This window comes from Esox lucius, chromosome 10 (assembly GCF_011004845.1).
Source record: "Esox lucius isolate fEsoLuc1 chromosome 10, fEsoLuc1.pri, whole genome shotgun sequence".
In the NCBI taxonomy this organism is placed as follows: Eukaryota; Metazoa; Chordata; class Actinopteri; order Esociformes; family Esocidae; genus Esox; species Esox lucius.
In genome coordinates this window covers 14,428,061-14,453,452 of record NC_047578.1, presented here as the reverse complement: position 1 = coordinate 14,453,452, position 25,392 = coordinate 14,428,061, and the positions used below count along the sequence as shown (strand labels likewise).

The 25,392-nt window shown below is 44.0% G+C and overlaps 1 protein-coding gene across 10 annotated transcripts in view; it reads right to left on the bottom strand.

The window, feature by feature from the left end:
- Positions 1-381: 381 nt before the first annotated feature.
- Positions 382-25,392, bottom strand: part of ptprua (protein tyrosine phosphatase receptor type Ua) — a 169,718-nt gene continuing 144,707 nt past the window's right edge. For 4 of the 10 annotated variants that reach the window (XM_029122724.2, XM_020050295.3, XM_020050293.3 and 1 more), the window contains 12 exons: positions 19,285-19,321; positions 14,204-14,301; positions 13,859-13,975; positions 13,405-13,559; positions 13,139-13,274; positions 12,205-12,354; positions 10,778-11,113; positions 8,487-8,612; positions 4,372-4,446; positions 3,638-3,795; positions 2,392-2,527; positions 382-2,127 (listed from right to left, as the gene is read on the bottom strand). In XM_029122724.2, coding sequence (XP_028978557.1) covers positions 2,047-2,127; positions 2,392-2,527; positions 3,638-3,795; positions 4,372-4,446; positions 8,487-8,612; positions 10,778-11,113; positions 12,205-12,354; positions 13,139-13,274; positions 13,405-13,559; positions 13,859-13,975; positions 14,204-14,301; positions 19,285-19,321 — 1,605 coding nt within the window. In that variant the 3' untranslated portion in view covers positions 382-2,046. Of the gene's footprint in view, positions 2,128-2,391; positions 2,528-3,637; positions 3,796-4,371; positions 4,447-8,486; positions 8,613-10,777; positions 11,114-12,204; positions 12,355-13,138; positions 13,275-13,404; positions 13,560-13,858; positions 13,976-14,203; positions 14,302-19,284; positions 19,322-22,210; positions 22,229-25,392 lie in introns of all 10 variants that reach the window. The other 6 variants (XM_020050299.3, XM_013135583.4, XM_020050300.3 and 3 more) reach the window with 4 other exon arrangements.

The following is a 25,392-nucleotide window of genomic DNA, read 5'->3' as shown; positions in this document are numbered from 1 at the left end:
TGATATTTTGAGTAATTTGGTATCTTACCTCCATTTACTTGTTCCTTAGTCGACTTGAAAGTTATCACATAACCAAACAGTGAATACAGGGTATTCTCTTCCAATGCCTATAACCTATGACTGGATACTGCAAAAGCTAGGTCTAAACACACTGCTTAGAGTTCTGGGATTACTTGTTATTTTTTTGAAAAACCTAGAACGTTGATTAATCACATAATATTGATAGCCCAGTCGTGTGCTGGGGCAATAATGGATAAATGGATCAAATCCAGAGCCAAAAAGGTGAACAAATCTCCGGGCACTTAACCCTAGGTTTTGTTGGATTGGCCCCTCAGCTAAAAGACTGAAATGTGAATGTGATAATTAGCAACATCTTAATATTTTATTTATTTTCATTTATACACTGTTTAGAAAAAAAAAAACACACTGATTTAATAAATACAAATTTAAAAAGCAACTTCTTTTGCAAACTGATCACCTTTGTACCCACAAAGAGACAGCATCTTTTGTTGTCTTCTTTTTTTTGTTTTTACATTGTTCTTTCTGTTTAAGGATTGTGTGGGGTTGCAAAACGTCCCCTAACTTGATAGGTTTTTGTCATAGGGTTCTCCCCACATTGTCAAAAGGTTTCCCAGGGGAGGACTCTCTCCTTGCTTATTCATTTCTTGATTACGACATCCACAAATCAAGATTTCAGGAAAACATGGGAATTTCGGGAAAGCTATGGGAATTTTGCAACCCCAGTTTCTGGTAGCAGACGGGACAGTCCCTTAAAGCAGACCGGGTCACAAACTGCAATGGAAACACTAACGAGTTACTGGCATGCAGGTGCTCAAGTGGTCCCCATTTATAGAAGACATACTGTATCTTTTTACAAATATAATGTAATATGTCACCCAAAGAGACATAAAAGTTATGTGTCAAACTGGGTGTATAACTACAATGGTTAAATGTCACTATTTTTGACATATTCTAATGAGACCATGATGTTCTCAGACACAAAGAGAATGGATTGGCACAGAGTTAAGACGACAAACATTTAGAAACATCTGGAAAATCTATTTACACAAACAATAAATAATAAACAATAATACAAAGGAAATGTTCAATCCGAGATGGGTTCTTTCTGTACAGTATGTCCATGGGTTTGATGCACCCAACCTTAATTCAGTCTCATTCTTTTCGTAAACGTATATTCTCCCAATGGGAAAAAATAGCCATTCAACGTAATTCCGGTGTCCTCAGAGAAAACACTCATGTACAGGAACAACATGGGATGTTCACCAACAGTAGATCATTGCACCAATTACAGCGTATTACAAAACAAACACACAAGATCACCCGATAGTTGACATATTTTTTCTGCTGCAGTTGATTTGCAATGCCATTGTCTTGTTGAACTTCAGCTCTCTTTATGTGTTTGTTGTTGTCTTTGACATAGTAAAATAAGGCAGGGAGTTGCAGAGACCTTTGCGTGCACCACCAGGGCTCAAGTGACCAAATCAACGTCCAGTGACAATCTCGCCCATTTCCTTGTACTGTTCCTTGGGTTTGGCAGAGAGTATGTTGCACAGAACAGAGAAACTTACAAATGGGAAAAGAGGAAAAGGAAAGAGAACAGGATAGAACAGGTAGCATGTCCCAAAAACTCTCTCGGTCTCCCTCTCTTTCTCAAAGTAGAGTCCAGGTCTGTAATGGCAGCAGATACACTGAATCACCTAGACCTGGAGAAAGAGAAGAGAGGGAAGTGGAGCAGAGCATAGTGGGGAACTAGGCTAAACCCAAGCTGTAGAACTGGGATGAAACCAAGGATAAAGTGGTTAAGATGGTCTGAAACATCTGTGCTAGTTCGAGACGTGTAGAGAGAGAAACAGAGTGGTGTCAGGCCAGACTCAGGTTGTAAACTCAAGCGTGGACCAGGCTGGGAGGACCAGGCGATCCAGGCTGGGAGACCCAGGCGATCCAGGCTGGGAGGCCCAGGCGATCCATGCTAGGCCCAAGACTCCATGTCATCTCTGCAGGGCCAGAGCAGATGTGGGATCTGTGCTATCTCACTTCTATCTCATTCAGGCAGTCCAAGGCTTCGAGATACTCCAAGGCCAGGTCATAGCAGAACCGGTACTGTTCCTGTCAACAACACAACACATGTGTCACCATGTCTCCATGTGGACATTTGGAATACAAGGCTATCTTCAGATGTATATTCAGCTACCTGTTTAGAAGAAGACGATTGTATTAACCTTTTACTTGTGGCTCAAGCTGAAGCAAATGATAAAACCCAGCACTACACCATCTATAAGCCAATCAGTCCCAAACATCTTCAAACTAAAATGACTGCAAGGGGGATCTCTCATAGTTTTTCCTCCCGCTTAAGACACTATTATTACTTACCATGGTCTCCACCATGTTGGGTTTGGAGTTGCGTAGCGTCTTGGCAGCGTAGAACACATCCACCACGCTGTGATGACGGATCATCTCCAGTAGCATGGTACAAGCACAGAATGTGCCGCTCCTTCCGCCACCGTTACTGTTACCACCCAGATGGGAAAGACAGAAACCTGAATTAATGCCTTCGTGCCCCGCGTGCCGACAGAAGACACATTCCGACAATTGAGGAAGTTGCATGTGAAGCAAAAAAATGTCAGGAATACACAAGCAGGGCATTTGACACAGAAACAGATGAAGGCGGACGCACACAGAGAGACGGAAACACAAACATCAATGTGAGTCACGTCTTTCGGATGGAGGGCAGAGACAGAGGCTGAAGCTTTTAGGGGGAGAGCTGTAAAGGTTGAGACTCAGATCAAGAAGAATGTCGGAAAAAGGGCCACGCGGAGAACTTTGAAGACTAGCAGACTAGCATCTGAGGAATGCTCCTCATTAAATCCAGAACTGGGGAAAGTAGATCTAACACTAGGGGTTGCGTCTCAAATGGAACACCGTAGTGCACTTGTTTTGAACGGGGCCCATAGAACCCATAGGGCCGCGGTTAGAAAGAGTGCACCGTACAGGGAATAGGACGCCATTTGGGACATAGGAAAGCCTATCAACCCCAGAGACCAATCCAGGCCGAATAGCAATATGTAGTGTAGCTGAAGTGTGGGAGAGGCAGGGGAACTAGAGCCTAAAGCGTATCTCTTTTATAGCTATTATAAAAAGTGTTCTGGTAAATAGGAGGAGTGAACCAGGGACTTTTAGATTACATCCCACCCTTTTAGTACAAAACCTGGCTTTCATGGTTGATAAACTGCAAAACGGGGCATGGGGAAAATAAATCTGGTCCACTGTAGCTAGGTGTGATCTCACCTGAATGTGCCAGATGAGGGTTGCCATTTTATTTCTGTAACGTGATTGCCGGGGTCAATCAGCAAACGCCTGATTTAGCATGAAGCGTGATTCTGTATTTTTAGAGCCCCTGTGGCGCCACGTTGAATCCGACTGACTCACAGCAGTAAACCTTTTTTTTTTTTGGGCCAATTATCTCAGTGTTTGTGAAGATCACCGCCATTACTGGTGGCGTTATTTGAGATGGGATTTGTGTCTTCCATGTATCCTGTCTGGAAGCAGGGCTCTTCTGAGGGAGGGTAATGATTGACAAGGTGAACGTTGGTAAATGGTGGACAGCGCTGCAACTCACAGACAGTGGACAACAGTTCGTCCCTCTCCACACTCCCTCTGCCAGTTGTGGACTTGGGCCAGGAGGCTGAGGAAGGCCTTCTTAGAGTCTGGCACGTCACGGTACGGAGACCAGCGCAGGAACTGGAAGTGACGAACTACCAGCTGGCCCTCCTGGAGCTGGGGGCGGGGGGGCAGATGAAGAAGGTGGGGAGAGGGAGGGAGAGATGTGGGGGTGAAAGGGAGAGAAAGGACTAATTATGAATGGGTGCCCACAGATAGAACCATTTGACAGGATCACACATCATGAAACACTTTTAACACCTTCCTTTTCCAAGAGCACAAGTAATCATTGAGTGTAAGCATGTTTTTTTTTATTTAGGTTTAAATGCTTGGTGACATGCCAAACCGTCATCCATCAACATGGGGGCATCAGTGAAATGGTGAAAGGTCTTTGACCTTAATAAATGAGGCAAAAAAATTGCCAGACTCGAAATACCCATCTCCAATATTAGGGTAACGACTTGGAAGTTCATATCAACGTGAGCCTGGAAGAGGTCCGAGGTACATACAATGGGTAGGAGGATTCCAGAGGAGTACAACATTCTTAAAGGTTCACAGTTGGAACATTGCTGTTGTTGGTTGAATCGTGGGGTAACCAAGTATCCAAAAACTGTCCTCCTCTAAATCATAAGACACCCGCCAAAGCTCCTCCCTCTGTGTGTGTCTGTCTATGGGGTTTTCTACTGTCAATACCTTGCTAGGAATGTGAGCATCATCCTCCCTCCCTGTTCCTGTTGCTGGGCAGCTCTGAGTCTGATCAGTAGAGTCCTGTGAAGAGGCAGCGGGGATAGTTTCTGACAGCAGCCCCCCCCCCCCCCCCAACCGAGGGGAGACTGGGGGTGACACTGAGAGGGACGGGGCTTTGATGGGGGTGACAGCGTGGCTGACAGAAGGGCGAGGCTGGCTAGGCGCTAGGGGGGAGGCCAAGATGGGACAAGGGACTCTACCTGACAGGAGGGCGAGGAGGGAGAGGTATGGAGAGAGAGGCGGGAGGTTCGTTGACAGGGGGGTGAGGAGGACAGAAGGGGTGGGAGACCTAGGCATGGAGGCTAGCTGACAAGAGGAGCTGTTTTGCTAGAGGCTGCTAGAGGAAAAAAGGCTAGAGACTGTGTCACGCACACACGTACACACACCCCCTGAAACAAAGACACTCAGCTACCAGGATTTAACAGGCTTGAAAAGGCTGACAAATGTACAAATGTCATCATTATGATGTCAAAAAGGCATTTTATGATAATTGTAGTGTACACTGACTAATGCCTGTGTCTTCAAGTTCAGTGGATAGACTATGAAAAGATAAATGATGTAATTATGCCCTCCACTAAATACACTTGAATGCAGATGGAACAATAGGTTTCATACAGTGGGAAGAACAAGTATTTGATACACTGCCGATATTGCAGGTTTTCCCACTTACAAAGCATGTAGAAGTCCATAATTTTTATCATAGGTAATCTTCAACTGTGATTGACGGAATCTAAAACAAAAATCCAGAAAACCACATTGTATGATTTTTAAGTAATTAATTAGCATTTTATTGCATGACAAGTATTTGATACATCAGAAAAGCAGGACTTAATATTTGGTACAGAAACATTTGTTTGCTATTACAGAGATCATACGTTTCCTGTAGTTCTTGACCAGGTTTGCACACACTGCAGCAGGGATTTTGGCCCACTCCTCTATACAGACCTTCCCCAGATCCTTCAGGTTTCGGGCCTGTCGCTGGACAATACAGATTTTCAGCTCCCTCCAAATATTTTCTATTGGGTTCAGGTCTGAAGACTGGCTAGGCCACTCCAGGACCTTGAGATGCTTCTTACGGAGCCACTCCTTAGTTGCCCTGGCTGTGTGTTTCGGGCCATTGTCATGCTGGAAGACCCAGCCACGACCCATCTTCAATGCTCTTGCTGAGGGAAGGAGGTTGTTGGCCAAGATCTCACGATACATGGCCCCATCCATCCTCCCCTCAATACAGTGCAGTCGTCCTGTCCCCTTTGCAGAAAAGCATCCCCAAAGAATGATGTTTCCATCTCCATGCTTCACGTTTGGGATGGTGTTCTTGGGGTTGTACTCATCCTTCTCCTTCCTCCAAACACGGCGAATGGAGTTTAGACCAAAAAGCTCTATTTTTGTCTCATCAGACCACATGACCTTCTCCCATTCCTCCTCTGGATCATCCAGATGGTCATTGGCAAACTTCAGACGGGCCTGGACATTCGCCGGTTTGAGCAGGGGGACCTTGCGTGAGCTACAGGATTTTAATCCATGACGGTGTAGTGTGTTACTAATGGTTTTCTTTGAGACTGTGGTCCCAGCTCTCTTCAAGTCATTGAACAGGTCCTGCCGTGTAGTTCTGGGCTGATCCCTCACCTTCCTCATGATCATTGATGCCCCACGAGGTGAGATCTTGCATGGAGGGAGATTGACCGTCATCTTGAACTTCTTCCATTTTCTAGTAATTGCGCCAATAGTTGTTGCCTTCTCACCAAGCTGCTTGCCTATTGTCCTGTAGCATCCCTGATGTCCTTACACAGCTCTCTGGTCTTGGCCATTGTGGAGAGGTTGAAGTCTATTTGATTGAGTGTGTGGATAGTCTTTTATACAGGTAACGAGTTCAAACAGGTGCAGTTAATACAGGGAATGAGTGGAGAACAGGAGGGCTTCTTAAAGAAACAGGTCTGTGAGAGCCGGAATTCTTACTAGTTGGTAGGTGATCAAATACTTATGTCATGCAATAAAATGCTAATTAATTATAAAAAAATCATACAATGTGATTTTCTGGATTATCTTTTTTGATTCCGTCTCTCACAGTTGAACTGTACCTATGATAAAGATTTCAGACCTCTACATGCTTTGTAAGTAAGAAAACCTACATACATATATATACACACATACATGTATGTATGTATGTATGTATGTATTATATATACAGTATCTCACAAAAGTGAGTACACCCCTCACATTTTTGCAAATATTTGATTATATCTTTCCATGTGACAACACTGAAGAAATGACACTTTGCTACAATGTAAAGTAGAGTTTAGAGCTTGTATAACAGTGTAAATTTGCTGTCCCCTCAAAATTACTCAACACACAGGCATTCATGTCTAAACCGCTGGCAACAGAAGTGAGTACACCCATAAGTGAAAATGTCAAAATTGGGCCTAATTAGCCGTTTATCCTCCCCGGTGTCATGTGACTCGTTACTGTTACAAGATCTAAGGTGTGAATGGGGAGCAGGTGTGTTAAATTTGGTGATATCGCTCTCACACTCCCTCATACTGGTCACTGGAAGATCAACATGGCACCTCATGGCAAAGAACTATCTGAGGATCTGAAAAAAATTATTGTTGCTCAACATAAAGATGGCATAGGCTATAAGAAGATTGCCAATACCTTGAAACTGAGCTGCAGCACGGTGGCCAATTCCATACAGCGGTTTAACAGGACCGGTTCCAATACGAACAGGCCTCGCCATGGTCGACCAAAGAAGTTGAGAGCACATGCTCAGCGTCATATCCAGAGGTTGTCTTTGGGAAATAGATGTATGAGTGCTGCCAGCATTGCTGCAGAGGTTAAAGGGCTGGGGGGGTCAGCCTGTCAGTGCTCAGACCATACGCCACACACTGCATCAAATTGGTTTGCATGGCTATCGTCCCAGAAGGAAGCCTCTTCTAAAGATGATGCACAAGAAAGCCTGCACACAGTTTGCTGAAGATAAGCAGACTAAGGACATGGTTTACTGGAACCATGGCCTGTGGTCAGATGAGACCAAGATTAAGTTATTTGGTTCAGATGGTGTCAAGCGTGTGTGGCGGCAACCAGGTGAGGAGTACAAAGACAAGTGTGTCTTGCCTACAGTCAAGCATGGTGGTGGGAGTGTCATGGTCTGGGGCTGCATGAGTGCTGCCGGCACTGGGGAGCTACAGTTAATTGAGGGAACCATGAATGCCAACATGTACTGTGACATACTGAAGCAGAGCATGATCCCCTCCCTTCGGAGACTGGGACGCAGGGCAGTATTCCAACATGATAACGACCCCAATCACACCTCCAAGACGACCACTGCCTTGCTAAAGAAGCTGAGGGTAAAGGTGATGGACTGGCCAAGCATGTCTCCAGACCTAAACCCCTTTGAGCATCTGTGGGGCATCCTCAAACAGAAGGTGGAGGAGCACAAGGGCTCTAACATCCACCAGCTCTGTGATATTGTCATGGAGGAGTGGAAGAGGACTCCAGTGGCAACCTGTGAAGCTCTGGTGAACTCCATGCCCAAGAGGGTTAAGGCAGTGCTGGAAAATAAGGATGGCCAAAAAATTTTGACACTTTGGGCCCAATTTGGGAATGTTCACTTAGGGGTGTACTCACTTTTAATGCCAGCGGGTTAGACATTAATGGCTGTGTGTTCTGTTATTTTGAGGGGACAGCAAATCTACACTGTTATACAAGCTGTACACTAACTACTTTACATTGTAGCAAAGTGTCATTACTTCAGTGTTGTCACATGAAAAGACAATCAAATATTTACAGATATGTGAGGGGTGTACTCCCTTTTGTGAGATACTGCATATATATATAACATTTTGTCCAAACCTTTGACTGAACCTAGACTTATATTATACACAGGAGGGGTCTTAATATATATGTGGGAGGGGAAAAAGCTGACTAAAATAACCTCAATGTAATTGCTTTAGTATTTCTAATAAATTTTGCAATGTGACACCAATCTGTCTAAAATCCAGATTAACCAGCCGCAAAAAAAGGGATTTTGACAGGCACACTAGCATTGACCTACTGCAACCTACCCGCATGATGTTCTGAACCCGGAACAAACGAATAATGATGTCATCGTCAGCTGACACGGACAGGAGCTCCACGGTCATGGGTCCAAACTGCTGCAGGCCAGGCTCTGGCCAGTACTGTAGACATGGCTAAAAGCAGGAGAGTGAGAGAAAGAGAGGAGAGAGAATGAGGCACAAATCAGGATGGAGATGAAGAAATAGGGGAGGAAGGAATCCGGTAGAAAGCATATTAGCAGGCTATGGAGGTGGAAGGCAATTCTGTCACGGAGAATAATGACTGCAATCCCTGAAGAGGCACATGAGTATGGACAGACGTTTATTCAGAATCACAATTATTACCCCCCACGCAGCAGCACGGTTAATTAAATGACCAGAATACCACCACTCATCTCATAACGCCACACACACGCCTTGGTTTTTCATGACTTTTTCTCTCATTCAGAAACCTATTTAGGTCTGAATCTCAGTATGGCCTGGAAGGGATACAGCGTTAGCCAAGGTTTGTAGTTCAAACTCCGTTGTAGCTGCTTCAAAAACTCTCGTCAGCCGAAGGGAGCGATGGAGACACTGGGGTGTGTAGTGTTAACATGCTAATGGTGTTAGCTGCGACAGCCAGGGGGTCAAAGAGGGGAGGAGGGAAGAGACAGAGGGATAGATGCAGGACGGGAAGGAGACATTGGGGAGGGTGGTGTTAACATGCTAACAGTGTTCGCTGTGACAGGAAGAGGGAGGAAAGGGGGAGGTAGAGAGAGGCCGGAGGCTCAGGGGAAGGAGGTAGAGATAATGTCTTTTTACGTTGACAGAAGAGTATTAACGAGGCGACAGAGCGAGGAATAAATATTTGTCTGCCTGTCCGTGGGATACACTGCGCGAAAACGGAACTGACGCTTCCTTCGTAAAACCAGAATTACAAAAGTGCACCCAGACTACGTTTGCTATTTTTGCAGTTTGCACACGCAGAACGCATGTGCCTTCACTTCACTTCTAACAAATTCTAATGTGTGTGAGACACATTAAAAGTAAAATGGGAATGCCGCAAAATCGCAATTGAAAGCGATGAATGACTTCTTTTCTCCACACAATTAGTACTTCATGATCTTGCCTGATATTTTCAATGACCTACCCAATACCGTAATTATGCATTTCAGTCATTACAAACCATAAATGTACATCATTCAGATTATCATTTGGTTTACTTAATTTTAAATGCCTGTGCGTGTTATTTAGGTGTGTTTATTGATATTATGAGAGTAGCTTAAAGTCTGAATACACCTTGTTTTTTAAGAGAGTGGCCAGTCACTCTCCTTACTTATTTGTAGTTTTATGCAGTTTATTGACAAAGAGGTGAAAGTTGGAGACAGACATTGAACTGTGGTCTCTGGCAGGCGGTTGCAGACATCCGGAGTATTGCTGCTGGACTACAGCTCACCACCAAATACACTTTTACATCAGTTTTTCTCCAATGTGTCTTAAAATAGAAAATTGAATTGCTTGATGGACCATGTTATGACTATGTTAAAACAATTCACCGTGCCACGGCAGTAGAAATCATAGAGACATTGTAATAAAAGAAGCAATGGTCAGTATTTTCTTTGAGCAGGCTTTCCCCAGAGGAAGGTTGTGCTTTGCCAGTCCTTGGCACTGAGATGTTTGAGAAAATCTGAAGGAGGATACAATACAGAAATGGAGAACAAGAGACCAGTCCGACAAAGAAAGAGAGTCAAGAAGAAAGGGAGAGAATCGGAGAGGAGTGAGAGAGAGGATAGTTGAGATGGAGAGAGAAGGAATGAGTAAAGAACGAAAAGAGAAAACAATAGAGGCGTAAGAGAGGACTAAGTTGAGGAGGAGGAAGAGGAGACATTTGAGAATAATAGGAGAATAATAAGAGAAAGAGAGAAACAAGGAGAAAGAGAGAGAAACAGATGAAGCTAAGGAAGAAGAAATTGGAAAGAAGGAAGGCAACGAGAAAGAAACGCAGGGAGAGAACAAGGACAAAGAGTGACAGGGCATAAGACAAGGAGTGAGTCAGAGCAAGACGCCAGTCCTAGATGAGAGCCCCGGAGTAACCGCTGGGCGGCTGAGCACCCTGACATGGTGACAGCCGAAAGATAAGGATGGGGCAGACTCAGCCACACACGGCTGATAACAGCACGATAAGGTGTGGGCACCTTGACACGCTAAAAAAAAATGAATCACCTCGCTAATGAATCCACACAAACGCCAAACGGCGGCACAGCCGGTTGGCCAACATCTAACTCAAACGACTCCCTCCACCCATATCCTCTCCCCCTCACCTCCCCTCTTCTCACCCAGGCAGAGTTGGACTGGTTGATCTGGTTGAGCATCACCACGGAGGTACACCCGTAGTCGTAGACCAGCCTCCAGAAGTCCGCCGTGGTCCCCGGCAACGGGTGGGGCGTGACCACGAAGGCGGTGGAGCGGTGGAAGCTGTCGGTCAACGCGGCATTGATGTAGTTGTTGCCTTCTGAGACGCCCTCGGCGGCGACCAGGAAGGCAAGGGCGCGGTCGGGAGGTAGAACGTCCATGCTTCGGTTCTTCTCGCGGTTCCTAGGCAACAGGGACACGCTGCACTCTTCCACGTCCAGGTGAGGGGTCACCGAGTTCAACGTCTGGAGGTGGGCGAGAGAGGGGCGAGGGAGGAGGGGACAGAAAAGAGATGTAGGAAAGTGACAGATATTTGTTAAAGGAGAATAGGGGAACATATTGAGGACAGTGAGTGGGTGTTTGATAGAGAGAGAGAGAGAGACAGAGAGCAAAAGAGAGACAGAAAGAGAGAAAGAAAATGAGAAAGATGAAAGAAAAAGCGGACAAGGGCAATGAAAATGTACTCAGCTCAAGCTGTCTAACTGTCAATTTTTGACAACCGTGAATATTTCACTGTCTAATCCTCACAAGGCTGAAACTTTAAAATGCATTTAGCATCAGTCAAGAAATACTGTATGAAAGGGCTTAATGGATAAAAACACATTTAATCACAAACCACATGCATTATGAATAAGCACATTATGAGGCTTTATGAAATGAAATTGGAAGGGAAATTAAACTGATTATTTAACTGTGTATTGTTTTGAGTTATAACTCCCAACTGGGTTTGACAGGGGTGAATGGTGCATTATAATTATCACTAATTTACAATTCATCCAGATTAGATCTTGGAGATATGTCTTTTAATTATGATCTGAAACTGGGTCCCAAATGGCATCCTGTTCTCCATCTAGTGCTTTACTTTGGATCAGGATTATAGGTACTCAGGTTCAAGGTAGTGCACTACAGAGGAACGAGGCTGTAATTTGGTATTCATCCTAATTGTCAGATTTTAGTGAGGATTTTTCATATTTCACTGAGCTAAAATAAGCATCATGAATGTATTTAACAGCTGGAATGAAAGCGAACATGTAGCTGTAATTATGCATGGTAAAGGTCACTAATGATTTCCTTAAAAAGGAGGAAGAGCCATATTAGATGACCTAAGACTATCTCATGTAACAATAGGAAATACTATAATATGGAACACGACGTCTCTGATCGACAGCATTGTGTTCTCAATCAATCAAATGTATTAATAAAGCTCTTTTTACATCAGCAGTTATCACAAAGTGCTTTTACAAAACACCCGGCCTGTTCTGTGCCATGACTGGTGATTCGGTGAGAGCTTCTGCTTACTAAAACGACATTTGCACCAACGTTCTCGTCATCATACCTGGAACTCTTCTCTGAGCTGGGAGGTGTTGCTCTGAGAGTCCACCCTCAGCATCTCTTTATAGGTCAAAGCAAACTCATTCACCGGTATGGCCGTCTCTCCGCACAGACACGCCTCCAGGATGGCATCATGGATGAACACATATTGCTCCTGAGAGAAAGGGTTGGGGTTAGAAAGAAAAAGACTTGACCAAACCGAGGGAACACCTCAACTCATTTTGATAATAGGTCCATCATTTCCAGCTGTTTGGGGCGGGGGGATTTCATGACTGTTGTTTATGTTGCCTAATTAGGACTGTGAACATTAATGACTTCACCATGCCCAAACAGTCATTTCACTTTCCTAACAGTTAATAGTAAAAAAAAATTGCAAAAAAAGCAGACTGTTAGAACATATATCAAAGAGCCAAAAGCCTGAACGCTCAGCAAACAGACTTTATCCAACCTATACATCAGCCTACTCAATGCAATTAGTCGGTACGTTTCTTTCAGCATTGTGGATTACAAAGAATGTCACCGACCTGAATTTAAAAGGATTAATGAGGATGCAGATTTTATTTGATCATCACATCAAAAAGTGTTTTTCTTGATTTTATCTAATTTTAGCCGTTAGTCAGGGTAAACAGGTTTCAAAGTGAGGTTTGAAGACAGCAACATCAGTAAGATATGAAGACTGCAACATCAGCGTAGTATCAGGCACATTCTAAAAGCATGGAAAGGTCTACGATACTTCCCATCTCTCCTTACATTCAGAGTAGGATTTCAATGACTTCCGGATTATGTCCTGGTTTTTATCTTGTTCACCCGAGGATAGCATTATATGTGATTGATTAATACAGTGACGAGGACAGATTGGGCTTGTAGGAATAGCCTGGAGGAGGGTAGCTCTCCGGGAGAAGGTCTGGCCGTTTCCGACACACTGAATAAATTCTTACCTCCGTCTGTATCATGTTGATGCGCCTGGAGCAGAGAGTCTTGACACAGTTATAGATGTCCACCACTCCCTCACACTCGGCCATATCCAGCATGACATCCAGTACGATGTAGCAGCCTGTCCTGCCCGCTCCCATGCTGCCACATAGAACAGAGGCGAGGGGTTAGTGGACGGGAGGTCGCATCCAGCGTGAGAGGACACGTACGGGCCAAGCTACAGCAAACCAGAACCAAGACAACGGAAGAGTCGCACGCTCCGTCCGGGTACCTGCAGTGGACGACCACGGGCCCAGCGTCGGGGGGCGTGGAGGCTTTGACGCGACGCAGGAAGGCCAGCAGGCCCGTGGCGTGGTACGGAACCCCATGCTCCGGCCAGGAGGTGAAGTGGAACTGACACACCTCGTGTTTCGCCGGGTAGCCCCTCTGACCAGGACATTGCAAAGGGTCAAAGGGTCAACACTGGCACCGATGGCACCGGAGGACATTAAGACATCGGCATTTAAACACTGGGGGGCAAATGACTCCCAGGACCTATGCATATTAAACGATCCATTGTTTGTCAGATATTAAGTGCCTCTATAAAAGCCGCGCAGTCAATAAACCGCCCGGCTGAACAAGACGAGTAAACAAAGCTCTTCAGAATTGGATGCCATCCCAGGGACCAGCGCGTGTTGACATGACCCGGGGGGTGTTGGACAGAATGTCCCGGGCTGTGAACTCACCCGCTCCATAGCGAAGGTGCGGACGGTGTACTCCGCCAGTGTTTCCGTCTTCAGCAGTGTGATCTTGATGTCTCCATAGAGTTCGCTGTCCTCTGGCCAGTACTTACAGCACTTCATCTGAAAACACAGACAGCACACGGAACTTCACCCAGTGTCCAGAGTCAGCTAATGGTTTAACTTCAGACCAGCGTTCAAGAGCAAAATCAATACAATACAGGAGCTCTCGACAATCGTCTCTCTTTCCTGTGTCCAGCAAGAAAAGGTCATTTTAGCCCGTTTATTTCACCCACTGGCTTGTAAATCTGGTTTATTTCTATAGGCTTATGTAACGAAACGGTCACCCACCCTGCCCACCTCCACCAGTTTAGTGATCATGACGATACTGAAGCAGTTCTCCTGCCACACCATCCTCCAGAAGTCGTATATCATCTCCTGCTTGGGACCTGGGTATGGAGAGGAGGAGAGGAGGAGAGATTAAGATGAGGAGGAAGTGGAAGAAGGGCCGGTGGAACAGGAGGGAGGCGGAAAGAAAGGCAAGAGAAATTGGACAATAACTCAGTGGAAATGGCTGTAATAACCATCACGGGCGAGGCTGCAGAATCCGTGCCACGGACCAGATTAACAGAGTAGACATTTAAAACAACAGGGCTCTTTCTATTTCTTCCTTCCCTGGTCTCATCGCATCTGCTGGAGGAATGCCATTTCAATACACCCAGAATTCACAGCTGTTTTGCCCAAATGGCAAACGCCATCGCTAACGTCTTCCTCCGGTGAACCACGACTCAGACACACATTTCAAAGACGTCAGCCTTCCGGGAACCACCAGCCAGTCGAAGAGATTTCCTTACGTCTTTCCTCTGGTCGAATTACTTCAGACCATGCAATGGCTTTTGATGATTAACGCGCCCATTCATTCCAACCTTGGCTCTCTCCACACCCACTGCATTCGTTCAGTGGGTTCCTAGAGACCTGTGCTTCTGTAGTTAGCACTACCCTGTCAGATCCCAAAATGTAAGCTTGCTCAACTTCAGCTTTCGTAAACAAGGCAGTAATAAGTCTTCAAAGGCTGAAAAGCTATAATGTTGATAGACATACAGTATTGAATGGTCAGGCTTGGCTAATATAGCTGGGTCTATGAATTGGATAGTTGCCATTCATTTCCAGACCCATTCGCAGCTTTTAACCATATCACCGGTGGGTTAATAAAATGTAGCATCGTGAAGACAACAGAACAGTGGGATGGGATGGATGGCTGCTACCGTAGCTCCAGGGCAGGCCATGACAGCTGCGGAGTACAACGGGGAGGAGACGGGAGAGGAAAACCGCGGCTGTGAGTAAGAACAAGGCTGTTAACCGAATCACTGTCGGGGAGGGTTCCTCTACCTAACAAGCATTTACTGTGCTGCTGGTGGGGGAGGGCCTAAGGATGGAAAGAGGGCTTTAGGATGAGATGGGTTTGCTTTTTAATAACCTCTCTGATGAAAGGTCATCCGACAAGGCTACGCTGCGGCGGTTATGGAACAGTGCCAACTGACATTTCTGCGTGCGGCGTGCTCTGTGAATGGGGCAACATCAAGAGCGCATCGAGACCAGGAAATCCCTTCTAACGAGGCCTCTTCGCTTCCCGGGAGATTCTGGCTAATTTGCATGGTGCTGCCCAAGCGCTCGTCAGCTAGTGGCACAGTCAAGGTTCGAACACAGAGCGCATTGGCTTGGTGCTATGAAACAGCACCCAGGACTCTGGTGGGACCTGGGAGGTGAGTCTGCAGGCAGCTGAGCAGTATCTGTGCTTTGTTCAGAAAAAGCAGGGCATACCAGTCTCTGTTCTGTGAAATTATGCCAATTTTATATTGTAAGAATGGTTATATTTATTTATTTGCAGTAATAAAAAAGGTGCAAGTCTGTTACAGAAAAGCATTCCAATTATGTCAAGCTCTACCCAACCACTTTGGTTGAATTGAAAGATGTATGTGTATAACATAATACAATTTAGGAAGGATTTCTGTCTTTTCCCATGGGTATTTAGACAAGGTTCGTAATGTTACATATTCATTTGTATTTATTGATTACACATAACTTTTGACTGCACATAACTTTGTTATTAAGACTCAGAAAAGTTCACATGTTCAAGATTCCATTTTTACTAGAAAATTAATTTTAATACTTTCCACAAAAATGTGTGTTCTTATTCATTTGCCCCCTGAAAAGTAGAGAGTTTCTGACCTTTCTACAACTATGAAGCATTACCGGTTATTGTGTATAACTCATCTGGCATATCTTCTTAAGTAAAAGTGTAGATTTTTGCATTTCATTTTAAGAGAATGTTCTGAACCATTGTTCTGAAATGTGAAAGTGTGTACATTTAAATGCATGTATGTACGTCCATCTTTATACAGTCTGGGGGACCACAGGATAAATCGAAGGGTATTACATGCATATCCCTCTACACAAGATGGTAGATTCTATGCAGTGGCCTACCTCCAAGTCCTTCGACTTGACATGCGTATCACCTGGCCCCCACCTGAATTGAATTACCTTTTTATGCAACGTTTGTCTTTTTCAACAGCAATTGTCACTGAGGGCAAGATGGGCCAGAGGACACAGATAACCCTGAATCCTGTCTGGGTACCACTACACGCATACGGTTGCTGTGTGAACATTTCATCCTTGGATACCAGTTTTGCCCCAAGCGCCCGCCTACACAAATACATTTCAGCCTTGAACCTCATCTGGCCTTTTCTGTAACAGTGGACAGAAAGAAGAGCAAGCTGTCCAAGGCAGAGAATCAGTTGGTTAACAGGTCAAACAGCCCAACCAATGTTGGTAGTTAATCAATGAGCAGCATTTACAGTGGCTCTCAAAAGTATTCAACCCGGTTGGGCTAATAAAATGTAACATGAAATCAAAATTGATTTTAGTTTTTTCCCCCACTGATCAACACATACAGGTCCATAATGTCATAGTTTAAAAACATTGTTCTAAATGAATGATGAATACAAAACAGAAAATAATTCATTGCATAGTTGGTATTCACCCCTTTTTGCAATGACACGACTGAATGAGCGGTTTGTATTCAGAATCCACTTAATAAATTAAATTGAACCCACCTGCGTGCAATTAGGGTGTTTCGCAATTCCAGGTTAAATACACTGCTCTCTGTGAGGTGTCACAATTGGTTAGCATCATTCCTAACCAAAACGATATAATGAACAGTCAAAGCAAATCCAGAATAAGGTTCTTCAAAAGTACCATTCATTCAGAGGTAAGATAGAAGAACATTTCCAAGGCACTGAATATCATCCGGAGCAGTAAAGTCCATTATTAAGAGAGAATATGACCCAGTCGCGAATCTGTACAAGACGCCCTCAAAAACATCCAGCTGAGAAGGGCGCTAGTCAGGGAGGCCACCACGAGGCCCATGGAAACGATAATGGAGAAACAATAATGGAGAAACAATAATGGAGTAACTCCTACGGCTGATCTGGGAGACACAGTGAATACTGCAACAATAGAACGGGTGCTTCACCAAATTGGCCTTTACAGGATAGTTGCAAAAAGAACTAAAAGACACATCAAACCGCAGTTGGAGTTTGCCAGAAGGCATGTGGAAGACTCTAAGACCAATTGGAAGAAGAATTTATGGTCTGATGATTAATCTTCCAGCAAGACAATAATCCTGAAAATACAGGCAAAGTCACACTGGAATGGCTTTAAGAGCAGAAAGTTAATGTCCCGGAGTGGCCCTATCAAAGCCTGGACCGCAATGCAATTCAGAACGTGAAGATAAAGTAGAAAATTACTGTTTACCAAAGGTCCCCATCCAACTTGATAGTGCTTGAGCAATGTGCTAAAGAATAAATTGCTGTGTCCAGATGTGCAAAGCAGGTAAAGACATTTTGAAATAGAATCATGGTTGTAACTGATGCCAGAGGCCCCTACCAAATATAAAATAAAAGGGCTGAGAAGTTAAGCAATCCATTATGTTTGTATTTCTAATTAATTGTAAATGGTATTGTCTATACAGTATGTATATATTTAAATATATAGATATTTTTTGCCATTATTTTTGCTTCATATATTTCTTAATTACTGCATAGATGTTGCATGCCATGTCACAAGAATTTCAATGACGAATGTTATTCGGTGCACTTGACCAATAAAACCTTCCCCCGCCTTCCATTGGTCAAAGACTGTGGAATTACACCCAGGTTGCAGACGTGTTTCTGCTGAGGTCTAACAGACCACCGCCACAACTTGCTATAGCAGAATCATTTGTCGGTTCCTAATCTCCCAGATGCTCCACGGATCTGCTCATGATCCACATCGTGTGCCCGGACCCAAGAGGGACAGCTGATTGGTCCGGGCTCAGCCGTCCCGTTCTGCTCAGCAGCGTATGCTGTGTCCACCCATCTATGACCAACCTGAAATAACAGCGGCTTTACCACTAAATGTTTGCCTTCACTCTGGTTTTATTTCATTTACACAACTTCCCCCAGGCCTTTTTGGCCTGGTTACGCTCTAACAAGGCAAAGAATATGCCAGAGAGTGTGTGTGTCATCTTACCAGGAGATCTGCCAAGGCTGTGCGCATAAACGACTCCTTTGACTCCGACCAAAGGAATCAGGCAAATTTGGATGAAACGGGCAACAAACAACTTGACATGCAGTTGGGGGAAACAAGCTGGCGGAACACTCCTTTAAAATACCAACACCACATTGACCTTGGCGGATGTGTACCTCAAACAAACATTCTGTCTAACCTTGCTGCACTGACCTGGTCAACGTAGACTCCACCCAGGTATACTGCCTTATATTAATGACTCTCCACACATTAGACAGAGAAAGCAAGATAGAAATAAGGGCAACAGAGCTGAAATCATTTTTGCGGGGCGGAGGGAATTGAGACCAAAAAGAATGTGACCAAGACACCAGATGGGAATCATATACTATACAAATATGATCAGAGGAAAGAAAGAATGAAGAAAATCCTGTGTGTATGCATGTGTGTGTGTGTGTGCATTGCCTACATATCAGTGCATTTGAGTGTGTGTTTGTGGAATCCATGTTCTTGGTCTTGACTTAAGATTGAGAATAAGATTTGAGTGGCGGTGAGACAGAGAGAGATGGATGGTTAATGGGAGGAAACACACAGATAGAGGGGCACTGGGAGGCAAGGAAAGTGATGGAACACAAGCCTGTGTACTGTATGTGTGTGTCTCAGTGTCTGTGTGTGTGTGTGTGTGTGTGTGTGTGTGAGACACAGAGAGAGAGAGAACATGCTGACACATGAATAATGGAAAACATTAATTTAATATCAATTGAGTAGTTTGACTGCAAAGAAACACACATTCCTACAGAATACAGTACATTCATTGATATAGTAGATTCAGAGTTACTGATTTCTGAAAACATTCCAAGGGCACTCACCTTGGGTGGCTATGAAGTGGTTTGATCGCTGGTACCCCTGTAAAAGACATCGAGAAACACAAAGGAAGAAAGAGACAGAAAGAGAGTTGATCATCAGAATAGCACGGTCACAAAAACACCATCACCCCCCCTCCCCGTAGTGTATCCCCCCTTTCTTCTTCTTCTTCAGTATTGAATGACCCTCAACGTTTAACAGAGCTGGTGTTCTTTTCAATGGGTTTACATACTACAATGCTTTCATATTGTAAACGCTGGACTTGATAACCGGTAGAATTCTCCACATCGGCTGTTGTTCTTCAGAGAGGGGAACCATAATCTTCTGAATGGGCGGCTTTCTACCAATTAGCTTTTTTCCCCATTTTTCATCTCTTTAGGTGTAGAACAATAATAAACTACAAAAGGTTCCTTCAAAAGGAAAAATTATAATAATTTCTGCTTTCATCTGACACTGTCTGAGATATAGGCGAGGCGAGCCACTGCCAACAGGGTTGGGGAACTCGATTTTAGACACACACACACACACACACACACCTCATTCACTCGCTCTCTTTCGCCAAAAAAAAAAAAATACACTGCACCAACACTACTTTGCATGCAGCGGGGATGGGAGGTTGATCACAAGCAGAGTGACAGTGAGCTATCTGGGACTCCAGGAGCAATTTCAGTAGAGTGACACTGACTGATTTGCTGTTGTCTGTTCTCCTGGGCTATACATTATTGCTGCTATGATCCAGCATGGACACCTTCAGATAGGATAGCTATTCATGCCCTGTGTGTGTGTGTGTGTGTGTGTGAGAGAGAGAGCTTCGCCTTCCCTATCCCAGCATGGAGAAGAATGTAAAGCAGTAAAGCAAGACAAATCCACCAACTCTGGCCATGGTCCCCTCATCACTCCTGGGTATAATGGAACCCACACGGACACACAGCCCATCCTATTCCATAAGTTCCATGCCACACGGAGAGGAGCGAAGGGGAGATGGATGACCGTCGCCATGCCAGAGTGCAGTGACCCCTATTGCCACCCTTCCCGTGATCCCTTCGGCTTCACTGTGAGTTTGCGCGTGCGTGTTTCCTGTCTGTCACCTAGGCAACCACAACCCTGTACATACAGCAAGCCAGACAGCATGACAAGCAGTGTGAAATTCAAAATGGATGAAAAATCTAAAAAAATATATACTTTTTTTTCCCCCCTCATGCTCACCAAGAGACATAAACCATGACAAAACATCACAGCTCCACAATATGATGGAATGGAAAGCAAGTTGCCACAATAAGGGGAAGTACATTTTCACATGGAAAGCAATGAAGTTGGAAGTTGGCATTCTATTTTTCTCTCTTCTTCCACATCAATGTGGAATGGACCCCCTTGAAAACCGATTACCTAGAAAGATAATCTAGGCAAAAAAAAACAACACCAAACTGGCATTTAACAGGTTGAAACAACAGACCTGAGCCTTGTATGTTAAGTTCAGAGTCAGTAGTGCAGTTTTGCCGGTTCTAGTAGACCCTACTGTGTATGAGATGAGCTAAATTCTATCCTGGCTTTGGGTCTACATGCCATGTCTGCATTGGTTTCTACTGCCTTCAGGGTATATCTGAAATCCAGCCAAAATGAATGTGCTATACAGGTAATAGTCTTTGAGCCCATAGAGGCTCTGGCCAGAAAAAGCTCACCGTGCACTGTGGCTGGTCTCAGTAGTTTACATTCATTCTCCGTATTCCTTGTTGCATGCCAAATCTTTAGCCATGAGGAGTGGCAAGGATTGGAATGTCAGCTAAAGGGATTATACTGTAGCTGGGTAGTTCCACAACAGAGTAGGTTTTTACATTAACATTTCAGTAATTTAGCAGATGCTCTTATCTAGTGCAATTTACAGTAGTGAGTGCATAAATATTCATACATTTCCATTTTGGCTAATGTACTTTAATTGCACATAATTTTAACATTCTGTCATAGAGCATATTTCTAATCTCATAAAAACATATTTTCCCATATCAAGAAAAAAAATAATGTATATATTATGTGTTTATGAAGATTGAAACAAAAGGACCATAACAGTGTTGATGTTGTCTACCTTCAGAAACATTTTAGTTTATTTTGTGGAACAGTGAGGGCGAATTTAATGCAAGCTTTGACATTTGATTCAGCGTCCCCCACAAAATAATACTGAATATGCTATAAACAATTGAACCTGGAAGCAACCAGTAATAATACTGAAAATGCTATAAACAATTGAACCTGCAAGCAACCAGTAGTGATAAACTGGTTGCATAATAACCACGGAAGAGTGGTTACTAAAGCTTTACCCATGTTGTAAGGTCATTTGGGGTTAAATCATGTGAGGTAAAAACATGATATTTTCTATGTGGTCAAAGTAGACAAAACGGCACATCATGGACTGTAACATGCTTTATCAATAAAAAAACGTTGAACAATATCTACTAAAAATAAAAAAGGGACACATTAAGTAGTCCATGAGTGGAACAACCCAGGGAATATCATCCGATTTAGGACGCTACGGGCCTGTTGACTTTCACTGGGTTCCTTAGTGTCATCTCTGAAAGACAGTTGGAATATGAAGCTATAACTGGTGGTTCTGTCAGGTGGGACACAAGACTCACTTGAAGCTATAAGACATGCTTTGTATCATCTCTGCTGTGACACGAGACGGATAAGCCTAATACAAATCCCCAACTCCAGGTGAGTCTGGCTGCAGATGAAAGTGGAGGCTGTGGTGTAGCGAGGAACTTTTGGCTAAATTAACCTCATGGGAGAAGTTGGCGCCTGGGGTGGGCTCAGAGGTGGACAACGAAGAGATTGGAGAGCAGTGGAGCGATGGAGGAAAAGGAAGTAAAGGGGTACGGAGAGAGTACAGGGTGAGAGGGAGAATAGATGGAAAAAGATGTAAGAACCAGCAGTACTTACTTCCCTGTTTATCCGAATCTAAAAGGTCCCAAAGATTGAGAAAAAGAGGGTGGGAGGAAGAAAGGAGAGAGAGGGAGGAAAAGAAGTAAATTACGGATATTAAAGAGCAGAGAAATAGCGAGAAAGAGAGGGAGAGAAAACAGCATTCGTAAACCATCACAACTGCTGCCTTGGCAAACAGGGAGAATTTGTTTCGAAAATCTTGGTTGTGTTCATTTTACTTGCAACTGAACACATTAACCTCATGGAACAGAAAGTGGAATATGCTAGACTTGTATTATATAGCAAAGAGTTAAGTAAACCAAAATCGGAGCGAAAGTGGATTCTCCAGGAGGCTTTTCATATTTGGCTAAAAGTTCTTCTTAAATCCTCTCTCATCAATGACCTGGAAAACGATAAGCGATGGAATGGTCATAGAGACGTCAGGTCATTAGTAGGCAAATGGAACAACGTCCTTCCATTCTTGACAGACGCCTTTCATCGAGGATACTTGTATATCATACTGCGGAAGTGTTTTGAGGTATTCCACACCCATTAAGAATCAACTTCTGTTTTGTGGGAGCATGCACAAGTTTGAAGACAACATGCTTCCATGTGTCCAAACACTTCTCCAAAGTGGGCACAGTAATTTCAATCAACTTTCATGACTCAAAGAGGGGTTATTGGTTTGAGCACTCTTAGCTGAGTCGTTCAGGAATTCGAGGAAGCACACTTGGAGTTGTTTTGTTCGGAACATGACTCACCATCCTCACTTTCTTTCAACTGCTGTTGTTCACACGATCCAAAAACGTCCCATTATAAATCAAAATCTGGGTCAGGAAGTTAAAGGATGAAAAGCTCTGAAAGCCTGTTACAGTAGGAAAAGTATGAAAGCTTGTTACAGGGGCAGATCTCCTTAAAAATTAACATATAAAAGTATTTGCATAAAACCCACTTTTTTGTTGCTTCTTTCCCACCTTTCCCACTGGTTTCCCACTATTTAGGTGTTAATGTTTTTTTACAGTTTTTCTGTGTTATTGTTTTACTTTCCCAACCATTTCACCCATTTTTGCACCTTTCCCTAGCTATTTATTGTTCAGTTCAAGCTTGTTCTTTTGCCAACAGCTTTGCCAAAAGCTTTCACCAGACAAATCAAAGAAAAATATGATAATTTTGCTGGATTCACAAGTACATTCTGGTGTGTGTTCAACAGCAACTCTTCTTCACAACAACAAAATCTAGTTACATTCTGTTTAGATTAATCCAGGTTGTGAAACAAAGACATCTTGTAACTATAATAAACACAGCTATCATGAATGCTGATGAGGATTATGGTTTCCAATAGTAATTGCAACTGGTCATCTGGATTTAAACTAACATCTCATCTTAAAAAACACATCGATCCCTTCATTTACAGCATTTCCCTCACTGAGATAACAAAACAACAACAGTGGCCAAATGATCGACATGGGCTTCTTTCTCTGCCGTGTCAGTCAGATGTCAGTCAAATGCCAACAGCAACGTCATAACACATAACACTTTACTGTACAGCCACTGTGTTCCAATGCAGTCGCTTGTCCGTGTCCAAACCTGTCATTTTCAACCTGAATACAGGTGAAAATATCAGAACAAACTGCAAGCTGAACTTCGTAGAAATCGAATTTCCAACTCAGTCCTACAAGTCTGCAGGCAGTGAAACAGCTTTCCGTAACAGTAGATGAAAGAAAAACGGATATTCACCTGACAGCGCATCGTGAGTTTGCGGAAAAGTTGAGAAAACACATACTTTGCAGCGATGATATAGATGGATGGATGTGTTTTAGTATGTCCACAACAGGTTTGGCTGACTTGGCAAAGTGGAGTACACGTAATAGTTTTCAAAGCTATAGATTATCATCACCAGGGCTGTGCCTAGTGACCACAATTACATTGCCATGACGCCTTTGTCTCATGATTTTGGAGATGGGACCACTTAAATCACTGTGATTTTTATTTTCTCATTTTACTTCACGGTAGAAAGTAGGCTTTCACCAATTTGACAGGATTTTCATGACGTGCGCTTCGGTGGGTGAATTACCCCTTTAACCTTTCTGAAGAACGTCAGTCAATCCATAATTTCACTTCTCTCTGTTCCAACCCACCCCCCCTTCACTCAATCATTAAGTAGGGCGGCTCTGCCTAGTAGGGTGGCTAGTCAGAGGTCCTGCCATGACACAGGCAGTGGTGTAGACAGCCCTTATAATTACACAGGGGCCCAGAAAGGGACCACTATGCAGATGAGGCTTTCACACAGTATAAGAAGGGGTAGCTCGAATTCAAAAACCTTCTACTTCACCTACACTTCAGCCTACTGAGTCAGCACACATTGGACCTTTCCTTCCCTGTCCATTTTATATTTTCTTTACAGTCCATTTGAGCTTTTCTGTCAATTTCACCTTTTCTGTTCTACTCGTTTCTTTCTCTAACATCATCTTTTGTTAAAAAACACAATGGTGAAACAATGAAGCTGTGAGTGAGGTAGTCGAACACTCTGTGCACTTTAGCGCTCTTATAGGACACTTCACTTGACTGAACATTCAATAAAGGGAAATAATTGCTAAGAGGTTTTTGTGAACGTCACCTTTACGTAATCGGCACTGTGTCTGTAACCGAGCAACGCCTCTGCATGTGCACATGCATGGACGCCGCCCCCCCCCCCACACACACACACCCGGACACACACCCACTCCGCTTGGCGGCCAGCTGAAGCGCACAGAGTAGATTTCCGTCCAACACCATCTACAGTAGGAGCTGTACAGCTCTGACACAAAGCCTTGAGAGGGAGATAGCATCTGGGATGAGTTTGATAAACTGCTACTGGACTTGTTAAGGCATCCCAGATGCCACTTATTGGAGCTGAACCGTAGGTGAGATCAGAACACACTGAAAGCTATATGGACGGGATCAGATATTTCATATCATCCAACGGGAAGACCTTTGAAGTCAATTGTGTTCTCGGTCATCAGCCGTCACAGAGGACACAGACACTCTGAGCTTATGATCTTATAAGTTGTGTGTGGTTGCTGAGACGATGTCTATTGCCAAACTGGTATGCGGAGGACTGGGAAAAAGACGACAACGAAGGCAGAATTTTTGATGGACTGTGTGTACCTCAGCTGTCACACAGTTAGACCCAGTAAACTGGCTAGCCTACCAGGGCAAGA